Source organism: Neodiprion pinetum, chromosome 5 (genome assembly GCF_021155775.2).
Source record: "Neodiprion pinetum isolate iyNeoPine1 chromosome 5, iyNeoPine1.2, whole genome shotgun sequence".
Classification (NCBI taxonomy): Eukaryota; Metazoa; Arthropoda; class Insecta; order Hymenoptera; family Diprionidae; genus Neodiprion; species Neodiprion pinetum.
Window position 1 is genome coordinate 20,119,872 of NC_060236.1, and position 25,292 is coordinate 20,145,163.

A 25,292-nucleotide genomic window follows, 5' to 3' on the forward strand; every position below is an offset into this window, starting at 1 on the left:
TATTTATTTTGTTTTATATCGCATTAAGCGACGTTCAGTAATATTTTACACATAGTCATTTTACCTGTTTCCAGACAACCTCGAATAATACATATTTCAAAAGTTATCAAGTACCATTAAAGTCATCGATAACTTACATTTGTACTCAGTACAGTCAATTGTCGAGTAATTATCGAGCCGAAATAAAACAAAAATTGCACATTTATTACTTGGCAAAACTAAAATACTATACGTCATAATTATAAACGTAATATTCGCTAAATTAAATTCCGGTATTCAGGTAACAATATCACAGCTAGAAAAACGTATAAATTACATCGTAGGATATGCGATGAGAATTAAAACCAAGAAGCTACCAATTAATACCTTACAAGAATGCAAATAGGAATACGAATAATAAAAATACCAGAATATACCGTCAGTATGATTTCAAAAGTATGAAATACTATTCAACAAACTGGTAGTAATTTTTTAGGTATTTGCAGGTAAATACGTAGCTGTTGACTAAAATCGAAACACTAGAGATTATCAATATTTTATACTAGATACAATTAGGATTAAAAAGTAAAAAATCAAACACAAACTAAAATAGTATTCTTATAGATATTATAACTATCTATGGAATTATTGCGACAGAAAAATATTTATTGTATTTTTTTTTTTTTCGTTTTGGTCAAAGCTCGTTATTGATTATGAGAAATAATAAACTCAGTTTTCGGAATCTTCTGCCGCATCTTGGACAAATTCAAGTGCTCGTTTTCGCGTCACGCACTCTATGTACGAAACCTTATTTCGAACGGTAACTCCGTAGTGTTTATGAGCATGTTCAATTAACTCTGGTCTGGAAATGAAAATTCATTATATCTTTACAAAAAAAAATGTATATAATTTCTACAAAATTATATTCTTTAGACGGTTTTTTTTTTAAATTTAGTTGCTATTCACTTCGATTATGTTGAATTAGTCACTCGATGAACATCGGTTTGATCAATCAATGAAAATACATCCCATACTGGAATAACTTTTCTAATTTGTTAATAATAACAATAAAAAATCGCACCTGAAGGTCGTAGTGATAAACTGCACGGTGGAACTGAGTTCGTGAATCACACCGGCAACGGCGCGCCTGTGCTCGGCGTCCAACGCCGCATCAATTTCGTCGAATATATAAAACGGTGCCAAGTCACACTTTTGTATTGCAAATATCAGTGCAAGAGCTACGACCGATTTCTGTCCCCCCGATAACTGCTTCATCTCTTGCATCATGCTCTCCGAATTTCCGAAAGAAACTCGAATGCCTGCGAAATTGAGAATGTGAAAGAACAGCAGAAAAAAGAGGAAACAGAAACATTCGCCGTGATAAATGTAAGAAAACTGGAACAATTTTAAGAGTTTAGAAAAAAAAAAAACCCCGAGTTATTACCGACGCCGACAAAACTATCGCAGATCGCCGACTCAGCGACAGCTCTATCATTCTCTTCCTCGTCATGTGATGTCTGCATTACAAGTTCACCTCGTCCAGACGGTACGAGTTTTTGAAAAACTTCACTGAAATACTTGCTCACCTAAACAATTTCACAGACATAACACAGTGAAGATCATATCATAGCGAATTCGGTTTTTCTATCGTGGTTTCACCTCAAAATCAATTTACAAGAACTTTTTCGTTTTTTATCGCTCAGACATTCGTCCGTCAATAATCAATAATTTTAAATCGCACTAAAATGTTTAATTACCCTAAGCTGCAAGACTTCTAGATCGAATAAAATCACTCACCTGTTTATAAGTGAATTCTATCGCGTTGTATTTGTGCTGTTCAAGAACAGTCATTAATTCTTTTATTTTTTCGTACCCGCGATCAAGTTCCAACTTCCGTTCTCTCAATTTTTTTTCCTCATCAGTCATCGTCGAGTACTGATCCAAAGCTTTCTGATTTACGTCGCTGCAAACAAAAAATGGGTGATTACCTTATACAGATACTAGTAGCAATAAAAAAAAATAAGTAAACCAAGCTCGATCTCTATACTTTTGAACAACATAAGACTCCATCGTATTAAATCATTGCTTCTTTCATTTTTAAAATCTCGAAATTCGGTCACTTTTCAACCGTCTACTCGTATGAAAATAAAAAGTCTACCTGCATTATCGAATGCAATTTTTGATTAAAACATTCTACGATCAAAAAGTGACCCGGTATTCTTTTAAATAATGTTTTTCATTACCTGTATTCTTTAAGTTGATTATGAATCTTCTCAATTTCGTTGAGAATTTGTTTCGTTGAAAGTTTGCCGTATTTTGCAATCGATGCCGAATTCGGAAGTGGACCGAGTTCCATTATCTTCCTAGTAATCTCGTCTATATTCCGGTGTATAGTGTTGAGTCGGATCCCGATCATCTCGAGACTCTGCAAGTCTTCCTCCAACCTTTCTTTAGCTCGTTTTTCCGCGAATTTGTACTTATCTAAATACAACATCGCCGCTTTTTGCTGCACGGTAAAAATACAATTCATCAATAATACGATTCCAGATAATCAGAGCCAAGAATAGTCGACAAACACGTTACAAGCTTAATTTTCATTCTTTTCTGGTTTTTTCGACATTTCATTCATCAACAAGACGAGAAAAAATTGGGCACAATTAAACGCCGAAACAATTATAAAAGAAAAAAACGGCTTAACAATTCAACGCCGAGCATAAAACGAGCCTCACGTTTTCCGCTGCCTCAGTAATCTTTTGATTCTGCAGGGCTATATCTGAGTTTATTTTGGCGAGGTTGGTTTTAACCTCCTCAAGATGAGCCTCAGACAATTCAAGCTGGCGCCCACGATTGCCCATCGACATTTCTTGCAGGGCTTGAATCAGCTCTTCCATACGGCGCATGTAATTATTAGTCAATTCTATTTCGAGCTTGTTTTTTTCCATCTCTAACTGTACCCGCTTAGTGAAAGCCTCTTTGTTCAGTCTTGTCAAACGCATTATTTCTTCGTTAAGTGTCTTGATCTGAAAATGAAAAAAAAGATGTAAAAGAAAATTTACCCGGAGACTGAATATTTTTCAAAAATACAAAATTAGAGTTTATTTTCTAGTAATTCGACTTTCAGAAGAAAGTTTTTTCGCCAGGTTGGAATAAATAGTAAAATGTATTTATAAAATAATCGATCCCTTTTTGCTTGCCTTCTTTTGGTCTTCTTCGGACAGCTCAATTGCCAGTTCCTGGTTCAATTCATTTTCTAGACTCTCCTTAGTCGCGTTCAACGCTTCGAGATCATTGGCGCATTGCGCCAAAATTTGCATTTTTGACGTACGAGATTTTCCGACAATCTCGAGTTCCTCTTTCAGCAGTCTTATATTGGCCGTTGAGTTGTCTATTATGTCTCTAAAATATCAATTGATATATGATGATGATTACAGACGATGATTACTTCGGAGCACCCAACAAGATCAGCAAGTATCAGATTGCTTCTTAATCAGATTGTAATGAAAATATCGAAAGTGATTCCCTGAAGAATTTATTCATTTATGCAGGGGAGAAAGTTGGTTGGTTGAATTTTGGGTTGAACAAAAAAGACGGAACAAGCCTGGAAGAATTAGCAATTGAATGGGTGAAATCTATCGAAATTTACTAACTTCGAGATTCTGTCTTTCAGTTCGATTTTCTGTACGCCCGCGATGCAAAAATTCAAACTTTCGTTGGTGGCCTCGATCTCCTGTTCGACATTTGCGATTTCATCTGTGACAGTTTTGAGCTCTGAGGCAGTTTTGAGCTTGGTTCTCAATTTGTATATATTCAGACGAGAGTGCTTTGCGTTAAAGTGGCCTCCAGTGATCATTCCCCTGGGGGAAACCTGGTCGCCTTCTAAAGTGACGCAGTCTAATCCCGAAGAGCGAGCCAAAGCCACGGCCGTCCCTAAATTTCTGGCAATTAAAGTTCGCCCAAAAACGAATCTGCAAATACGAGATTCGCCATTGTTTTGAAGAGAATTGATTCAATTGCACGGAATGATTAAACGGTTTTATTCAAATTTTCGTTAATTTACTAATTCAGAACTGAATTTGGAGCGTAAGATAAGCTTTAAGAAAATAAGTGAAAAATAGTAGATTTTCTCGAATGTGCGAAGATAAAATTGAGCAAAGTAGGTTGATAAAAATCCTATGACTAGAAGTATCGTAACAACTGCACGAACACAAAACGATTGAAAGGAAAAATTTCTTGACACCTACTCTGTAAGTGATGACAAAAAAATATATACCATTGTTATTCGCACAAATTAGAGCAAAGAGAGGAGAAAAAAATTAAGATTTAAGACTATGATGAAACACTAAGATTAAAATTACTCGCCTGATAGCTCTGTCATATTTGGGATCATAATTTAATTGAGAGATCAGTGCAATCGCGTCGCTGTTTTTGGGATAATCGACGCGTCGTACCAAAAGACGATCTAACGGCATGAAATCAGCAACGCCGGGCAATCGTTGTTTATTCATTTCGCTAAGAATTTTGGAAGCGAGTACGTTGGATTCGACGACGTGATAGAACAGTCTATTTCCTGCGGATACCTCGACCGCCGTGTGAAGAGCTTCTCCGCATTGAAAAGTATCCACTAAGAGTCCGTAGTAGGATTGCAATTCGTCCTCCGAATCACCGCGCTCGCTAATTCGAAATTTTTGTCTCATTAATGGATTACTTAAAGCGTTGTGTTGGTAACGGAAAGAAAAGCGTTGCTCATCTTTGAATTATTTCTTACAATAAAATGTTTTACTTCTAAGTGCAAGAATAATTTTTCACATACGAGTCATGTTTTACACACGATGAAAAATAATTTCGAAACGGAGAAATGGAATACGATTAACCCTTCATTAGGCGTGTGGGGGCTGTAGAGACCCCAGGCCTTGAATTTTTTCTCGGCTGCTACAGATAAAATTTTTCTGTCGCTGATATTTTCAGTACCTCCCAAGAATCTTCCAACAAGCCCATTATCTATGTTGGCGCGTTCTTTTCATCATTCATTTCGAAGCCGCAAGTGGTTAAGTGTAAGTATTAGATAGTAAAGTAGAGGCAAATTAAAATGGCGTTGCTGCGGCAAAAGTTCCACAAACCGCCAATCAGATTGGTACCCTTATAGCTTACGAGCGCCATTGTGGTCACTCTTTGAACCCCTATTTGCTGCTTTTGGCGGACACTTCTTCAGTTGATAACCCATTTGAGATACTTCTCCTTACCTCTACCCGCCATACTAGGGGTAGCGGATTGCGACCGTCTTTACTGCGCATGCGCGGCGGCGAGTAAGCGCGCTGAGCGATGTAGAAGCGAGCGGCAGTTGCGTCGCGAGCTCCGAATAGAGTAGATATCGGACGAGTTCGTCTTCGCAAAAAACCCGCGATAGTCTCTCTGTACGTCACACGTACATAGGGGTGAAATTTTCGGGGTCTTCGACTTCCGAGGTGATATAAGGTTTATATATGATTAGCAATGAATTTGAAATGTGCAACCTGTAAATTGTTATTACCAGACGCATGGACAAATACAATTTTCAGGATAAAACCTTTTATTTGTATTCCATATGAAAATAGTGCGTCAAGAAAACGGGCTTAAAATCCTAAAATCCAACGCGATTACTGGCGCTACGAAAGCTGACGCGCTTAATGAAGGGTTAAAGAGAAGTTACGAAATACCGATAACGTGACGAAATTTGCATTATGCAGAGAACCGTATCAATAATCGACTGATCGACAAATCGACGTTTTCGATCGATCGATTAATCTTTTGTCTGCTTTCTTTATTATTGAATTAAATGTTTTTCCGAATAATCACCGGTTTTTCAATTAAACGACTAATTGACAGTTTTGATTGAATTTCTTATTTGAGAAAATTACAGAATAGCTTTGAAACATCCATCTATAAGACGCAGCTGGTTTTCTTATATGCAATTTCACTTTGATTTTGACTCGGGTAAAAAAAAAATGTGAAAAATTATCTATTTTTACTCTAAAAGTCATATCGTACAGTTTTGGGTATTGCAAGTTGAAAAATTTAGCTACGGAATTTGTAGAGACGAACATTTAAGAACAAGTCAGTGCAATAGTGCGCGTTCCAAAAAAAGGTATTTCTTCTGAGACTCGAAATAAGAAATTGTGGGGAAAAGCAAAAAATGATTTTGACAAAATGCATACTCAATTATCAGGGAAAAGTTGCACGGTGCATGTTGAGAATCAACGCAATAGAAGGAGGGGTGAGCATCTCAATTTTTTTTTTACTCACCGAAACGTGTTCAGCACCTTGCGAACGCTGTCTATTGCGTTCAACGTCGACTTACCAACGACCCGTCTCAAGAGTTGATCTTGCTTTGTCATATCTTCTTTTAATTCATTTTGCCTCTGCTCTAGCACACTGAATCGGCGGTATCTTAACGAAAATAACTAATTATAGCATTTGTTCGCACGGCGTAATCATAACTTTAGAAACCGGCAAATTTTACGTATTATCCATCTTCCCGAACTTTTCATACGCGATTTTATTTCCACGGTGATTTTCCCACAAAATTTGCGGACATTTTTTTTTTTTGGGTGATTCTTATACGGGCAAAAATAAATTGTTCGGATAAAAGTGCATTGCAAAAATAATACAGAACATCGTTAGAAGTATTCGAAAAATCCTGTAGAGTCGAAACAAATTCTGTAAACCAAAAAGGCTTCTGCAGATAAAAGTCGACATTTCGAAGCGAAAGAAGAAGAAAATTGCTGTCAAAATTCAGCGGGAAACTATTTTCAGACTGAGAGATAAACCGAATCGATTTCTCTTGCGTGGAAAAAGTAGAAGAAAATTAGAAATAGTAAAAAAACAATTGGTAGCGAACTTACAGATCCTTGATTCTCGCTTGGCACTGATTTTTCTGCAATATTAGTTCTTTGTAGTTTTTACTGCGCTCTTCGATACTTTTCATATGATCTTTCACGTCTTTTGCGGGCTCTGCGATTTTTTTCTCAAGATCAGCGTATTTATCGTTATCTACTTTTAAATCCTCAGCTATCGCTGCGCGATAAGTTTCTTTCTCAACGATGTGTCCTCTCAGCTGATCCAATTCAGATTTTATCCATTTATTTCTTTCTTCCTATAATCGTGAATAATTCATCTCATCGTGTGATGTGTAATCAGAAAACGGGACAATATTTATCATCCATGCACCGAAATGAATTTCGTATATCAAATTAAAACCAACTGTAGAATTGAAAATTGTGTCAGTGCGACAAAATAAACTTCTGCAAACAGAAACGAAACTGCAATCAGGACGAACAACAATTATCCAAAAATGACAGAAAATTTCATCATACGAGTATAGGTTCCGTACGCTTCGAAAAATCCTTCTATAAATGCGCAAGAAATTTAATGTAAAGAGGGAAAAAAATTCAGATAAGGAAACAATTTTCATGTAAAACAGATGTGAGGGAAAGTGAGAAGCTTTTTCACGTCGCTTGGAGTAGTTCAAAAAATTTCTAGTCTAGTCCAACTTAGCTCTATTCACCTTGGTTTTAAACAAGGTCACTCTGCCTGCTTTGACGTAAAGCTCCTTGCGCTTTCGTTCATTCATTGCCAATTCCCTGCTGTATTCCTGCTCGCGTTGTTTTACAATCTCATACTGAAAAATACGCAGAAAATACGCATTCAAGTGATGAACGAAAATCGTAGTTGCCTTGTTGTTGAATAAAACCGGTGTATTGAACGGAGATATCGATAATAGTTCATTTCTAATTGAGTAGAGCCGTATTGTCAAACTTTCCAAGCAAGTTCAACAGATGAAAATCGGAAAATTTAAAGCGATTTTTCATTTTTGGTGCATAAAAATCCTCTCTTTTTTTTACCTCAGGTCTGATCTTCTCCATATCTTGTTCAGACTTCTTGATTTTTACTCTAAGCGCATTCAACTCTTCCTCGGCTTTTTCTTTGGCCTTGCAGTCGCCACTGACTTCAATCTTCAAGTCTTGTATCGTCAATCTCAACTTCATTTTCTCTTTGAGCAGTTGCTGATGATCAGCACTAATAATTTGGAAAACAAGGTATAATCTTATATTTTTCAACATTGCAACATTTTTCGTAATGTTACAGTAGCGCTGTATGTCTTTAAATTGTACGAAGAAAACAGATTTCTTGTATTCGTTAGCACAAGATTAACGACTTGCGTCACAAAACCATTAAATTTTAATGTTCAAGACATTGAAATAATCTGATGAATCTCTGACCTCTTGTATTAATAATTTCAGCAAAATTTGACGATTTTTCAAAACAGAATTTTGGCACAATGTGTGAGTCGACTCTGCTTTTTTTCGTCACATTTTCACTGAGTTCCAAAACTCTCTAATCGGAATGATTTATGAAATTAAAAAGTTAGCAACGAAATAACCAACAGATAAACATTAAATTTGGGAAACAATTATCTCGGAAATTACTTTAGCCTGTCGAGTTGATCTTTTTCCGCTCTAGCTTCCCTCTTTAATTCCTTCAATTTCTTTGCGGCAGAGCGAGCAGCCTCCTCGGCTGTTTTTGCGTCAGCTTCAAGTTCTGCTTGTACCACGTTACACGCGTGGCGAGTTTCTTCGAACTCTTCTAGTTTCTCCTTCAACGATTTTAGCTCCCGATCGTAAATAATATACTCCAAACATCTACGAATCTTGTCCAAACGATTGTACTCTTTAAGCTCCTCTTTTTCTCCGTCCAAATTTTTCAATTGCTCGGCTATGTGATTTCAGATTTTTAAATTAAAATGAGAAAATGAGAAAATGAGAAAATGGGAAAAGATGGCTCTAAGCGATGGTGATAAAATTAAAGTTTTTTTAAAATTAAATTAGTGAGGTGTCGGTAGATGACTGAAAAATGGGTGAATTTTTAGAATTTATAGCACGAACACTAAAAATATAATTCGATTAGGCTTTGTTTTATCCAAAAACGTGTAGATCAAGCTTTACTTGCATATTTTTTCATAAGAATCAATCAATACAAAGCATTGCAGTATTGACAATAGTATTGAACATTCCGCTCGGTACATTTTTTGGATACTTCAAAAACGACTGAACCGAATTGCGTAAAATTGGTCGACGGTATTGTTGGATAGTTTATCCTCTTTGCTACCGTCCCGTTTTTCATGTTATCTTCATATTTTCTTGTTGATTAGATTTTAAAATGGGGCTAGATTCGAGTAAAATATCGAATTTCAATTTCAAATGGTCATCGATTGGTTAAAAAAGTAAGAAAGAAAAATTTGCTCCAACGCAAAAAAAGATATGAACTATCCAAGAATACTCTCTTCAAATAAAAAGTAAATCAGTCAAGCCGTTTTCGAGATATCATGGACACGGAAAAACATGTCACCAAGCACAATGATTTACGTTATTGTCAATAAGAATGCTTTGTGTTGGTTGATTTTAATTGAAAAAATTGTGCAAGTTAAACTCGATCTACATACTTGTTTATGAAACAAACCGCAATCGAATAAAATGATTGGTTGTGGAGATGTAAATTTCGAAAATTCACCCATTTTTTCAACCATGTACACGCTCATACAAAAATCGTTGTCATACAATTTTAAGATGCCGCTGGCCTGGTTTGCAAATGTATATTTCGTGACGTCAGTGCTTCTGGACGTTCAACGTTGAACTAAGGCCGCTGATTTCATTGGTCTGTTTCGTTAGATCCAACCTATGAATATAATTTTTAAGTTCATCACAAACGGGCTCCTGTCGCCTGAAAATATCCTTGTCGAATCGTGCTACATTTTCGGAAAGCTAACTAATGGAATAGGTTTTGCCGGATTACGTGTGTGCTTTTCTACATCTCTAACTCCCTGTTGGAAGTGAAAGAAATTCCAAAATCGTAGAAGCGGTGAATATTCAACGAGTCGGTAATTCCAATCGGGCATGTTTGATGTGACGTGTTTTTGTTTATTTCATCATTATTTGTAATAAACATCATCAGGGATCTACATTTAACAATGACTGAGTTAGAGACGCAGACTTTTATTCGAGCTACGATTTAGAAAAATTTCTAGTCAGATTCTTACCCCCATTCTCGCACAGTTCGGCGATGAAATGCCCCTGCTTGTGACGTCACAAAATATATATAACACACCAGGTCAGCGCTGAAATTCAGTGAAACGTGATAAAGCAAAGCATATTTGGAATTCTAAAAACTAGACATCTTCATCGTCATTTTAAAGTTGCAAATTAGTGATTTTTCTTCAATATTTCGTTCTGTTAGCATTACCAATTTTGAATTAATTTAAATTCAATATGTTGGCCAAGTGTACGAAAGACAATTTTCGATGATTTAGTGAAGCAGTTAAAATTTGCCTCACCTAAGGTTATAAGTAAATCCTCAATCTTTACGATTTTTCCCTGCGTCTCCTTGAGGAGAGAGTTCGACTCGTTTCGTTTGGAGTCATAAACTCGGGTTCCAGCAATGTCTTGAAGAAGTTTCAATCTTCGAGAGTCCGACGCCATTGCCATTTCATTTATCTGACGAAAATGAGGTCAAAAATACGTTTTAATGTTGTTCTGGTATGTTTGAAATTCCTCTAATCACAGAATCGGTTTGTGCAAACGCGTTGTTCTACCGATTCGAAACTCACTTACCTTTCCCTGTTTCACTATGTAGTATGGATTGCATTTAGAGAATCCCGCGGATTCCAGCAAGTTCATAACTTCGTTACGGTTCACCAGTTTCCCACTCAGAAAATACTGATCCTTTTTAGAGCCGATCACTCTCCTTAAACTAACCTCGTTCCTTTCAATCTGCGTGATAAGAGGCACAAATCTCAAATATTTGATTTTAATGACGTATTCCACTCAGAAATTACGAAACGTATCGTTCACATCAATTTAGAATCAGCCGTTGTATGAGAATCGATCAATTTATCAATGTGGAAGAAAATTTCTTATTTTTTCGCGGCGAAAAGTCAGTTCAAACTTGTCGCATAGTTAATTGCTCGCATTTGAATTTCTTATTTCTTTTATTACAATCCGACGACGATTGTTCTTAAATTTCACAAGATTGGAAGCCACTTTAATGGCTTTAAATTGTTTCATGAAAATGTTATTGTGAATGTTTTTCATGACAGTACGCGTATCGGTGAGTAGTTAGAGCGTGGGGGTTAGAGGAAGTGGGAACGAGACCAACGTTGTTTTTATTACAATAATATAATAAATTGTTATCATATTTTATTGAGTGAACATCAAAATCAAAACAAAACAAAAAAAAAAAAAACCACGCATTGACACGTAAGTATGCTGACTATTTTTCATTTTCCAAATACTCACCTTGGTGTTTGTAAAATAAATTGATATAAAACAAATGAAGTATTTTTTTTCTTCTAACCACATAAATTATGGTAAACATGTTTTCACATATGCTGATTATGAAATATCAACTTCATGTTTTATTTAGATAAATATTCTTACGATATTGATTATTGTATAACCAACAATAGTGAAAACATTATAATACAGGTTTGAATTTTGCGCCCCAGCCCGGAAGCCGCTATAGAGGCGCGAGGGGGTCAGGATTTTCAGCATTCAATCCAATGAAATTTGAGAGCAGATAGTTGTTATTCAACAATTCATAACAATTCTATTAACTCCCATGTTCTTCCACATTTGCACAGTGAAAGGGAAATTCTATTTAATTGAGCAGACATTGATTTTCAATTTTTCACATCTGATAAATAATTGCCCAATAGATCTGATTCACTCACCGGCAGCCGTCTGTCAAAATTGTCAAAAATGATTTCAACATAGGCTGAAATAACTCGTGGGCCCAAACTCTCGTGGAGAAGAGATTGGGCGTTGGAACCCAGGTGAGCATATTCGTCACTAAGAACAAACTGAATAGCTTGAAGGAAATTGCTCTTTCCTGATCCGTTCCTGCCCACTGTAAAACAGGGTTGAAACGAACGTATAATAATCATTTCCTACTAGATGATTCGAAGAAAATAAGATCAATTTTATTATGAGTTAGACGTACGCTGAATATTTATCAAATTATTGCATTCAATTCTCTATGTAGATCCATTTAGAAATATAATAACAGAAAGCACTGAAAATATGAACCATAGCTTGGATATTAATGATTCGTTTCAAATCGCTTGAAAATTATTTGGAGTTTCAGAGATTTATTCGATTTCGCTTTACAATGGTTCATTTTATTCAACAGTCTATTTGCTACAACTTCATTAAAATAGATTGTTATATCAATTTAATGTTGTATAATTAGATATTTAATGATACCAACCTGATGAAACAGGTGTTTTAGTGAAGTTGTAGAAAATGGTTTTCTGAATAAAATAAGCCATTGTATAACGTGAAGTACAACAAATATATGCTCAACCTAATAAAGTATCAATATTTGAACTGTCGGTCATAATTTCAATATTTTCACCATTTATATTTTCAAATACATCCTTGCAACTGACAGAAGTAATAAATTAATAGATATTCGGTGTGCAATTATCTCTGTGATAAAATCAATGATCATAGATTTTTGCCCTAATGACTGGTACGTACAAAATGACCTTCATATGTGAGATGACATGTACAGAACGATGACTAGTTTGGCAATACAATTTTTAACCAATGAATGAAAGCATTGACCAGGGATTGACTGTTGATTAAATTGTGCTCAAATATTGGTAGTATGTTGTCGACAGGAAGAATATATAGTAAACATAAAACTTGATGGGTCTTGTGACAAAAATATATCATGCAAACTTTGATAGAACACAGTAAGATTTTCAGGAGTGCAAAGAGTAAGTGTTCATTGTATTCTAGGGTTGAATGAAGAGTAGGAACTGCAAAATTTCGACTCACCAATGACATTGTGTCCAGGGTCACAGGGACCGACGATAGTTTGCTCCTTGTAGGATCTGAAGCCCTGTATTATAACCTGGACACGTGATTAAAAATGAAATTAAAGCATCAGTCGATCAGACAGTCAGACGTTAGAGAAATGTTCACAATTCTAACAATATTTTCTTTAGACTTTTTACCTGTTTTATGTGCATCGCGTGACCGGCAATTCACGGTGAATTCGATGCAACCTAAAGAGAGTAACGAATAATATCGTTGTAAGGATAAGCCGTGCGTTTAAAACCGATTGCATCAATCAAAGAAAGATTGTGGCATATATTTTCCACCATCGGCGGTGAAATTGAACGACGTTAAACACTTCTTTCTAAATTCTGAATGGCGAGACCATCACGAGGTAAACCGCTATAACTGCATCCAACTGTTATTCAGTGTCGCAACGGCGGGTTTAAATGTGAATTTAGGCGGCAGCCAACGAGACCTTCTCAGCCAATCACGGCACTCGATTCTTAAGCGGCGTTCTGCGACTAGTTTCGGAACGCTTCGAACGTAGTGTGATGATAGTTTAACCAATCAGAGAATGGCAAGATGCCGCGCGGCAGGTAGCAGCCATAGACTAGATGTGGGCTAGATTCTGACGTGCAGCAACAGCTGGACCTTAGCTGGATGCAGCATGTTCTATTGTTAGAAATGCATTAATTAATATACATATAGGAATGAGAAATTACGATATTAAATAGAAAACATTCAAGTTACCTTGTCGAGCACAATAGAGGTTATGATTCAATCGCTTTATCTATTTAGGATTCTGCACTGTTGGTAACATGTAAATAACTACCATTCAACTTCACGTTTTTGACCGCAGCGCTGTCTGGATTCCTCCGAGCGCAAAATGATGGTGAAATTTAAGTTAATAAACCTGTATCCGAGAATTCGGACCGATTTCTAGCACCGTGTCAACACTTCTTAATACACGTGAAAATACAGCCATAGGCCTGGCTGAGCAGCAAACAAAACGGAATTACGGCGCCCGGCCTGGGAGAGCGGTGCAAACGGTGCTCATCCACCATCGGGTCGTAAAATTTCTAGGGATATGACGTGATTGAAGGTGTAGATAGACAAGTGTCTGTACATGGATTATGTATGTACATACATGCCGTGAACCAAAGTGTCGTGTCTATCCTGTGGCGGTAGTAACGCTATGGAATGAAACCACGGAAACCACAGACCACACTTCAGAGTTGATTACATCAATTCGAAGAGTAACACAACCCACTGATAGAAGATGAGTTGATCCCGGTGGTTCTGCTTATAAAAACAGGTGAGTAGCAACATACGTATTAGTGTGAATAACGAATAGAGTATATGAAGCTTGTTATTCTGCAGAAAATTCATAACTCATAACCTGCAAAGAGAAATTTTCTTCATACTCTGCGTCAATGTTATCTCTAAACCAGAGGAAAAAAAAAATAATGCTCAAAAAGATTATCAGCAACAAGTCATGAGCGTCCTCCAGCCAGCTTAGCTCAATTACAGATTTAACCAAACTTGATCTCTATTAACCTATTTATAAGTGTTGATGAATTTTTTTTCAGAAATTAGATCTGGCCAACTTTGAAGGGAAAAATGATTTTAGACCCTCATTGATAACTAGGGGCGAATCCTCGCTGGATTCAAGCTTGCAAATATGATCGGAGGATTGTATGATGGAGGTCCCACTTATCATTCCGTGGGCAGCGGACGAATTGAGACATTCCACTGGCGCTCGCACATCAAACTCTCTAGAATAATCATTCTGGTTCCAGTCATTCTCTTCATTGTGCCACTCTTTACGCATTATTATCTATCCAAGGTTGCGTGCATATTTAATTTGCTTATTTTTTTCTTGACCTGTAAAAGACAGGTTGCTGGAATTTGAAATTTATCGAGATGTCCATGCTGTAGGGATTGTTTATCACAAAAATAATAAAGTAATAAATAAAAATATGCCATCGTGTTTTAACGGTTTGAAATTCTAGTAGTCAGTATTTAGCAGGGTTATGGCAATTAATTGGTCCTTCGAAGTAATTATTTTTCGATAATTCGAGTAATCAACGCTTTGACTAATCGTTTTTTGATCAATCGATTCATCATCCTTTTAAAGTATTCGCTTCTCGAATCATGGATTATTTGGCCTCTTCGATCGATTAATTTGTCGATTGGAAGTATAATAAACTGAAGTATGATAAATAATTAATGTATTTAAAAAAAATCTTATGGCAATTTTGAAATACGATCAATATCGATATTATAGTAAAGAACTTAACATATACCAGAGTTTGAATTTAGAAGTATAAAAGGTGAAAACCAATTTAAACCTTTTGATTGTGAATATTAATGCAAACAGAAAGTGAACATAGCGATGAACGATGAAAGCATAACATTAGATGACTGTCCGAGATCTTTTCGTTCATTAAATTTGTACCAAATGCGTTTTTTCACTCAATGGTTTTGCCCTCCTTTCGCGCTCAGGTTGAGTCAGATTCCCCGAACATCGACATCCATCGAACGAGATCAAAACTCGAAGCGTTTGAGGATTTCACATCGATGAAAGCATCAGACCTTAAATCTCGGATTGAGGAGATGATGAGGATAAAAATATCGGTCAGCAATGAGCTTCGAGATCTTGAGGCAAAGCGTCAACGTCTTCAGATGGAAGTCAGTGGCTTTACGCAGCGAATAGACGAGTTGAAGCAGGAGCTTCTTCACCAACAGACTGACCTTGACAGGCTGAAAATCAGCGTTGTTCAGGCTCAAGTCGCACAGCGAGAAGCCGTCGAGAGAAACACGCCAGAATTGGCACCACCAAAAAGAATGCTCGTCAACAGTTTGCCACCAAAAGTTCCGCCTAGCCATCATTTTCACTCATGTCGTATGCACAATTGTTTCGATCATAGCCGATGTGCATTAACCAGCGGTTTTCCTGTCTTCCTCTATGATCCTGATTTATACTCTGTTGTTAATCCTGCTTGGGATGTTGACGGGTTTCTCAAAACTACCATAAAGCAGACACTAGGTATGTGAATAAAGAAATAACGTTTTACTTGGATCGAATCGGAAATTTCAACTACAAGTGCCGTTTTTTTAAATTTCATGATGACTGAACAATTGAATTTTTAGGCTACAATCCACACTTAACATCGAATCCGGCAGAAGCTTGCGTCTATATCGTTCTAGTCGGTGAGGCTCTATCCACAGAAGCTCATGGCACTAAGTCGAGTCCTTTGGATGTTGATAAGCTGCATTCCCTCCCCTATTGGGGTGGCGATGGAAGGAATCACATCTTGCTGAATCTCGCACGACGGGATCTTTCTGTCGGTTCAGGTACAAAAAGAATTATTTTTACGTTTCCCAAGTCGTACTCATGTTTGTGCATTAAGAAAAAAAATCGACATGCTTAGTACATATGTTAAATATCGTTGCGTCATTTCAAATGATTTCATAGTGGTTGAAAATACATACTTGTGTGGTACCTCATGGTAGGTTCGTTTGGTTTTATTGTACAATGGATTATTTTATTCAGAAGACTATGTCTACAGGATTCACCTTACCTTCAGTCAGTGTTCATTAATATTTCTCAAAAAATTTATTTCTTTTTACCATTTTTCTTGTTAAACTTACTTCTTGCTAATATTTTTTCTTGAAAAAAATGTACTCCTGCACATGTTTTCTCTCAGAATACTTGTTATTTTGCCAATTTCTCTCTGCGAGAACTTACTCCTTGGCAATGTTACTTTAAAATCGCCGTTCCTCGCGGTTAAACACACCATTCCAGGTAACATATTTGATGAGCTAGACACAGGAAGATCGATGCTCGTCCAATCGACGTTCCGACGTTCCCAATTCCGGGACAATTTCGACCTGATTGTTCCGCCGATCCTTGGGCCGCCAGGTGGCGACGTGTGGCAAGATTGCCCATTGATGTTGCCAGCACGTCGAAAATACCTGTTGTCCTTCCAGGGAGAGATGAAATCTGCTTCGCGATTCGCGACGACGCCGTTGGGCCATTCAGATGACGCTGATGCGGATAACGAGTTGAACCTGGACGTGTTCATAATCCAACACCTGCGTGAAATGACGACTGGAATGACCCTGGATAAATTCCTGATTCAATTCGAGTGTATTCCAGCCTCGGACGAGCGAAAATCGGTTGAAATTGCTGATTGGTCGTTGTGTGGAACTGACTCGTCGAGAAAATCGATCCTCAAGGATTCGACCTTCGCCCTCATTCTCGCGCCAAGTGACGCCGACTTCCTTTCTACAACTTTGATGCAGGCCAGACTATATGAGGCGCTGAGAGCCGGTGCGATTCCAGTCATCCTGGGCGGAGACCAGGTTCTGCTAAGCTACGGCGAAGTCGTCGCCTGGCGCAGGGCAGCTGTATTTCTACCCAAGGCTAGAGTCACGGAGCTGCATTTTTTGCTCCGCGCCATTCCGGACAGTGACTTACTTGCTATGCGAAGGCAGGGAAGAACCCTCTGGGAACGGTATTTGGGCGTAGCTCAGGGCGCCGTCGACACCGTCGTCGCCGTCGTCAGGGACAGACTTGGAATTCCTCCCCTTCCTGCCCCGCAGACGCCAAGTCCCAGCGTTTTCAACGAGAGCTTCATTCCCCTCCGAGCTGACAATATTGTTGCTGAACCCGAGGCTGAGGAGAGCCTTGGACCTCTTGAACCTCCCTATCCCTCCCCATCTTTCAGGAGGAATTACTCCACTTTCCTTACTCAAGGGCATATGATTTGGAACGACTGGGCTGATCCATTCAATCTTTATCCTCAGCTGCCTTACGACACGGTGCTTCCCAGTGACGCCAAGTTTATTGGTGAGTTGTTTGATATTTTGTTTATTTCATGGTTTGTTTCGCTTGGATTTGCAATATGAGAGTAATCGGTTAATTGTAGACTTTGATTAACTGAGTTTCCATCAATCATGTTTTCGATTAATCGATTAATCACAGCTTTGATTAGTTGCAATTTTAGTTGTTAGATTGAATGATTGATAAAAAAAAAAAACATTAATCGAAAGGGCTTACGACTTATCGATATATTTTATGTATGTTCGATTCGTTTTGGCGATACACCGATTAATCCGCTCCTTACATAGACCGTGTTTTCGATTAATCGATGAATCGAATTTTTTAGTTGATTGTTTTTTTATCAACCGACGCATTGATCAATTGGACAAACAATTAATAAACTCAACGATAGATTGAGTAGTCGCGCAGACCTAGTTTGGATGAATATTGGGTGAGGGACAAAACTTGAATAGGTTTTCAAACAATACATGTTTCGTTATTTTATTTTCGCATGTTTAAAATTTCGGTACATCGGCCATTCGAAATATTGACACTTTAAATATTTACCTTTCAACTCTTTCCGCGTAGGCGTAACGATAAGTGTTCTTACTACTTATTTCATATCCATTTTTCTTTAAATATTCAGAGCACTTTTCAAAATACTTTAGTGTAGTTTTTTACTATTTCTGAGAGTACATATGTCTATATGTCTGCAAAACCCACAAGTAGTTATTGCAATATGTTATATACCATTATTGTTATGAACAAATTGATTGAAATAAATCGTCAAAACAAAAGGAATAATTCATTTGCGAGCAAATTACTCCTGTAAGAATGTATATATTACACCTTATATGTTTTTGGGGTCACTGAATAAAATCTGAAAGCAGTTTTCAATATTCACTATTACGGATTCAATATGGCTGACGAAGGTTTCAAGTTTGATCAAATCTAGATGGAAAACTGTACTTAGGGGTTTTCAGGGTCACTGATTATGAATTCGGAACATGGTTTAGCAAATTAAACATGACGAATCCAATCGACCAATATCTACAACAAAGTTTTATATTCGTTTTGTTTATAGTCGATAAATCTAAAAAAATCATGTCAATTGTTTGGATCCACCATTTTCAATTTTGATAGTTAGATTTCAAATTCGTTATAGGCGCCCAAAAAAAAACCCAGTGCGCAGATTTTTGTCCGAATTTAATTAATTTTCTAATGACTGGCGTGCATATTGGACTCACAATCTGAAATTTTCAAAATCTGATTTTAGATTTGTGATAATCAAAACTAAAAACCCTTACAGTATTTTGTCCAGATTTAATCAAATTTGAAACTTTGCCGGCCATATTGCATCTGCCATCTTGAATTTTCAAAATCTGGTTTCAGATTCGTAATCAACACCTCCAACGACACTAGAACTAAATTGCATAAAGGTCAACTTAGAATAATAATATGTGACTCAAAGGGTTAAACGTATACTATTGTTGAAAATCAATGCTCTTAGAATAAATTACGAATACAATAATCTCCAAAAACTTATTTGTATCTTCCGTTTAGTTCTTCTCTTTTTCTAATTTTTTGTGCCCGATTTCAAACATCAAAGTATTGCGTTTGATTTTGCGCAGGATCCGAGGTCGGCTTTAGACCGATTGGAAAAGGAGCAGGCGGAGCGGGTAAGGAGTTCAGCGAGTCACTGGGTGGAAATCATCCTAGAGAACAATTTACAATTGTTATGCTAACATACGAGAGAGAGCAGGTGCTTATTAACGCCCTGGCTCGTCTTTACGGTTTGCCGTATTTGAACAAAGTCCTCGTTGTTTGGAATAGTCCAAAACCGCCAATGGAGGATTTGAGGTGGCCAGAAATCGGAGTGCCGATTCACGTAAGATGGTTTCTCGAATAATTCATTGCTGACATATTGCTGATATATACCCAAAATCAACCGACCTTTAAGTAAAAGGCAATAACGAAGAAGAGAGAAATTAAGAGAAAATTAATTTTTTCACTGTCTGTTTCTCCATTTACACCCAACTTGTCGAAGTTTAACCTTTAGAGGGCCAGAATTTTTCCCATAAAATTCGATATTTATTAGAGGTACGATTTTTTGTATATAAATAGTCAACACGTCCGGTGGAGTTTCCGAGTTATCTGCTGAGTCCAAAAGAAGCCAGGCCGGCCCTCTAAAGGTTAAAGAACGATTCTCACTATTTATTCTCAACATACTTTTCCCTTCAAACTATCAGGTAATCAAGGCTCTCAGAAACAGTTTAAACAACAGATTTTTACCATTTGACGCGATCGAGACTGAAGCGGTTTTATCAATCGATGACGACGCTCATTTGCGACATGACGAAATAATGTTCGGCTTCAGGTGATTTGCTCGAATTTTTTTCTTCTCTTTCCTCGTTCATCCGCATTATTTATCCGTTTTTTGAATGTCCATTGCGTTTTTAGGGTTTGGAGAGAGCATCGTGACAGAGTCGTTGGTTTTCCGGGTCGCTTTCACGCCTGGGATCAGAATTATCACAACGCATGGAATTACAATTCGAATTACTCCTGCGAATTGTCGATGGTTTTGACCGGTGCCGCATTCTTCCACAAACACTACACTTACCTCTACACTCACTGGTTGCCTCAAGCTATCAGGGATAAAGTTGACGAATATATGAACTGTGAAGACATCGCGATGAACTTTTTGGTATCACATATCACGAGGAAACCGCCCGTCAAGGTGAAAGTCAAATAGAAGGAAAAAACAACTCAATGAAAACATTTAATTTCTATCTAACAATAATAACTTATTGTAACAACACCCCAAATCACGATTCCATCCTTGTTATCCTTGGAAACATCTTTCATTGCTCCAACCCCGATTTTCTAACCGTTTATTGTGTATTCTTGCTATCATTTCGCAACATGTCAGTATTATTTATGAATACGGTAAATATAACAGAAAGTTTTGAGCATTGGGAATGAGTTTTGTAAATTTTGACGGCTTTTCCATAGCTGTTTCTTTGAGAAAAGCTCAGAAATAGTCATCCTAGTAATCGAGAATATTCACTAGAAATTTTTTGTATTTTTTTCATCTGAAAGATGCTATTCTGGAACAGTTGAAAAAAATGTTGAGAATGACAACGAGTTTTTTTCTGTGTAAATCTTGAAGTTTCGCAACATCACTTGCTCACAAATGACTTGACGAAATATAAAATAGTGTACAGTGAAAAAAATTGAGAGTGGAATTGGAGAAAGTAATACTTTGTGTCTTTTAAAGGTTTTGACACTGTGTTTGGAACCGTTAGAATGAAAATGCACAATTATATTTCTTTCATCCTTCCTAATTTTCATGAATTTGTTTCTCTACTTTTCTGATCACCAGGTTACTTCACGTTGGACGTTCAGGTGTCCCGGATGTCCGGTTTCACTCTCCGAAGACGACACGCATTTCCAAGAGCGTCATAAGTGCATAAACTTCTTTTCTCAGGTAAGAAGTAACGTCTTGTGATTTTATTTTCCCCCATATTGAGGAAAAATTTAAATCGGAAACTAGAAACAGGATGTAATTTTATATTTGGGTTTTCTTGCTACAGGTTTTTGGATACATGCCGCTTTTAAATACTCAGTACAGAGCAGACTCGATATTATTCAAGACTAGAATACCGCATGACAAGCAAAAGTGTTTTAAATTTATATAATAAAAATGGACAGTTCAAGATGAAAAAGGTAATATAAATCTATTTCATCATAATCGGCATCTAGTTTACATATGTATTAGGGTGCTTCTTATGTTGGTCATGTTAGCATTTCTTCGCACTCACCTCCTTAAATGTAACCAACATCTACAGAAAAAGATGTGGCTAATTGTAAGCCTCCGAATTTTTCCGGTAACTAACACGCTCCGCCAAGCAGTCGAATTTTCATATTGAAAAATTCATGGATCAAATTTTTTTAAGAAAACTGGTTATTACTTTAAAACTATGTATTGTTATCAAAAAATTTCCTTTGGCTATTCTGTAGGAGATTTAAGGCTCTGCAAAAAAAAAATCGCTTGTAAAATTTTCGTAAATCTAATATTTATCACGTTATTAGCGGAAAAATGAAGGCAGTTCTTGAAATGAACGAATTGTTTCTATGATATACAGCTTTGAAGCAATAAACAGTTTTCTTGAAAAAACTTCAATACATGCATTTTTCCATGTAAAAATTTGACTGCTTGGCGGGACGCGTTAGAGCTGTCAGAAAACTTTGGGGACTTAGTCAGATTATTTTCTGTATATGTTGATTACTTGAGGGGGGTGAATGCGAAGAAATTCAGGCATGACCAAAATAAGCACCACCCTATTATGTATATACATATAAGAAAGCATAAAAAATGATTAATTTAATGATCAAATCAAACGGGAACTATTAGCGTTAATAACAGTAAATTTCATGTTAGTTAGATTCTGTCTCACATGAAATGTACATTTATCCTTAGAATACGATGCATTTTGGCTCGAATCTTTGACACAATTTTTTTTTTTTACTTTACTCAACAATTATTCACGGAAAAAAATATTACGAAAACTTCAAAAAGCTACATAATATACACGCGTAATAAATCACGACGCATAATCAACATTGATACAATTTGGTATCAAAATGAAATTTTTCTTCGATTTGAATAGGTTTAAAAGGTATATACACATATTTTATACATTCACGTCGTAAAAGATTATAAAAATAATGATATAGATAACTTACAACACGAATATTATTCGTATTACGATATTCATACTTTGCACAAGGGGGAGAAATTCGACCATAAATTCAACCACGTTGAATATTTTCTCTAGCCTCGTTCAGAGTTGGATGCAAATATTCAAAAAGTAATTTTTCAATGCCAAAAATAATATTATATTTTACGACTGATTATAAGGCCCGTGATTGAAAGAATTCTCACCGCGTCGGCATTTCTCTACGTTATGTAACGTTAATGGCCAAAAAAGCGACAGAAACGGTATGAATTTGCTAAAACCATTTGTTTTTCACGCAATACTCTTCACACCGAAAGGCCATTGCGCAAAATTTATCAAATAATCAATTTTAATTATCGTTTGTTCGCCCTGCTGTAAATTTACTTTATTTTAATTCTTTTCACGTATAACTCATATGATGTATTTTTAACCGTCGCTGTAGCTGCAAGTAGCTGTGATTTTTTTTTAATTTTTGTTATTCGTTATTACTCGTTTCCCAAATCAGATATTTTCTAGTACATATTAACCCTAATCGGTCACTGGGAGTGAATTTCACGCCAGACATTTTTCAAACTCCTTGTAAAGTTCAAAAATAGACTTTCATCGTTATTTTTTGTCCAAAATCAATAAAAAGAAAAAAAGAATCCGTACTTTTTTTTTGCTTTACCTTAACTTTGCTGACATTTTACAATATTTAAACAATCAACTTTGGTTAGCTGCGAGAGCTTTTTGTGCGATTCTTAACCAGTGACTAGGTATTTTTTTTTTTTTTTTTACATTTTTAGAACTCATTGTTGAAGGAGAATATAATTTTTTTGGAACTGGGGTGAATTTTACCCCGTATAACCGTTGTGCGATTCTACCGAGGTGTGACCTATTAGGGTTGAATATCTTCGTTTTACCGGTACCTAATGATATACATATTTATTAAACTATCTAAACGTTAACAACGTGACAATTCGTGACAGAGAATTTTCTACCAGTGATCGCATTATTTTATTAGTTTTATGTATATTATATTTATTGATTTTAATCTCTACATATCTTCATTTTAATAACGATTTGCGGTCAATCAGCAGTTATACGTATACAGAGTGAATTACTAATGATAGAATACTCAGTCGCCCGCTATAGTTTAATGCGCATGCGCCACAATTCGAAAGCAGTTGTTTGCCAGGGTGAACAACCGTCATAAATTTAGACGGCAGTTCGGCGCGACGTAATGTAACTTGAAAATGTTCGAGGTTACGTTCATGATGGTTGGTCGCCCTGGCAGACATCGGCTCTCGGATTGTAGCACATGTGCAATAAACTATAGCTGATGACGGACGATTCTACCGTTAGCAATTCACTTGGTATAATTCGGGAAGAAGCGAGCAAAATGGGCCCCTTAAAGGAATCTTTATATTTTAAGCGTTATTGATGTTTTTTGAAGTCCCACTTGATTATACAAGGAATCTATTTTTCCCGCCTCTCCTCTATGTATACAAAATGAAACAAACAAAATGAAACGTACAAATGTCTTATTATTTTATACATATGTAACATAGAGTTAGGTGGGTTTATGCCATATGATTTTCAGTGTTATTTTATACTGCCCTCAAATTATTCCGTAATTTTTTTTTATTAGTTTTTTCATTTTTTTTTTTTTTTTTTGAATAATAAAAATTTATATGTGCATAACTTGAGGCAGCCCTTTCATGCATTAACTTGCAATTACAATTTTTTTTTCGTGCTTAATTTTCGCGATAGCAGAAAATGAAAAAAATTAAACAAGTCATTCTAACACCTGATTTAGGGTATTCTTGTTCTTTTCATTATTTTGTTTCATTCCCAGGATGTTTTTGGTTTCTTTAATCGCAGAATTTTTGACATGAAATAACAAAGTTACGTTGAAAATGAAAAGAAAAAACGTAATTGTGTGAAAAATTGTGTGTTAAAAATGAAAGGGTTGAAAAAAAGTTGAAAGAATGAAAAGAAAGAAGCGAGATCACGGGAAGCAACGAATCAACTATTGTAAATATCTGATCCAATTTATGTATATAGTATACATACTATACTGTATGATATTAGGTGTAATTTCGAGTTGTGTCATAGTAATTTTTAAGAATATATTATGTATATACATATATACCTGACTGTTCATACTATCTGCCATTATACGAATTATACGAATAATATCTATATCTACTAATTAACAATAGCATTTTTCTGTACCACCTATTGTTCGCTTATTTATTAGTAGAATTATTTCTACCGTTAAAAATAGGTATCGCATAAAGATTTATGAATTTTTTTCATTCCGTTGCTCCTGATCTACTCATTGACGTTATAATTATGGTTATGATTGTTATTTTATACCACAATGTCAGATTGATTTCTTGATCACACTGTGTATGAAATCGTGATGTTTTTTTTTCTCAATTTTGTGAAAGCAATGTAGAAGGAAACAAAATAGATACAAAAATCATTGTACCTGATATTGATGACTTCACGTTGTTTCAAAAACTTTTCAAATCAAGAAACAGTTTCAAAATAGACTGATCCAGACCAACGATACGCGTGTAGTTAGAAGACGTGTTTCAGTTTCATAATTTTTCCCCACTGCGTCAGTTTGTTTCTTTCGTAAGTTGAATCGGTATTGAGATCTTTAAATTCGCAATTCGATCTCTGATGGCAGTGAATTATATGTATATTCACTAACCATTCTAACTGCATCGTATTTAATTGTGAAACCGATTTTTCACCTCATATTTTACCTTACATTGATTTAATGTCGTAAAATAAAAGTCCGACATCTTGCATAATGCTTGATATTCGTTAGAATCACCTGAAAGAATCAGCTGTTACAAACCTTCGGCGCCATATTGCTCA

The 25,292-nt window shown here is 36.3% G+C and overlaps 2 protein-coding genes across 2 annotated transcripts; one reads left to right on the plus strand and one right to left on the minus strand.

Annotated features, from left to right (window-relative positions):
- Positions 1-708: 708 nt before the first annotated feature.
- On the minus strand, positions 709-13,908 carry LOC124218528 (structural maintenance of chromosomes protein 3-like). The gene is made up of 19 exons (XM_069136508.1): positions 13,602-13,908; positions 13,028-13,523; positions 12,849-12,924; positions 11,738-11,913; positions 10,620-10,778; positions 10,343-10,502; positions 8,442-8,727; positions 7,857-8,031; positions 7,520-7,633; positions 6,858-7,108; positions 6,259-6,387; positions 4,339-4,650; positions 3,755-3,944; positions 2,709-2,999; positions 2,223-2,485; positions 1,777-1,942; positions 1,424-1,565; positions 1,061-1,298; positions 709-841 (listed from the first exon to the last, which is right to left on the minus strand). Exons 2-19 carry the CDS (start codon positions 13,040-13,042, stop codon positions 709-711), a joined length of 3,276 nt encoding a protein of 1,091 aa, XP_068992609.1. The 5' UTR covers positions 13,043-13,523; positions 13,602-13,908.
- On the plus strand, positions 13,713-24,898 carry LOC124220681 (exostosin like glycosyltransferase 3). Its single transcript, XM_046629943.2, has 10 exons — positions 13,713-14,166; positions 14,441-14,697; positions 15,357-15,900; positions 16,005-16,208; positions 16,660-17,706; positions 19,311-19,567; positions 19,929-20,056; positions 20,140-20,416; positions 21,062-21,166; positions 21,273-24,898. Exons 2-10 carry the CDS (start codon positions 14,533-14,535, stop codon positions 21,375-21,377), a joined length of 2,832 nt encoding a protein of 943 aa, XP_046485899.1. The 5' UTR covers positions 13,713-14,166; positions 14,441-14,532; the 3' UTR covers positions 21,378-24,898.
- Positions 24,899-25,292: the final 394 nt, after the last annotated feature.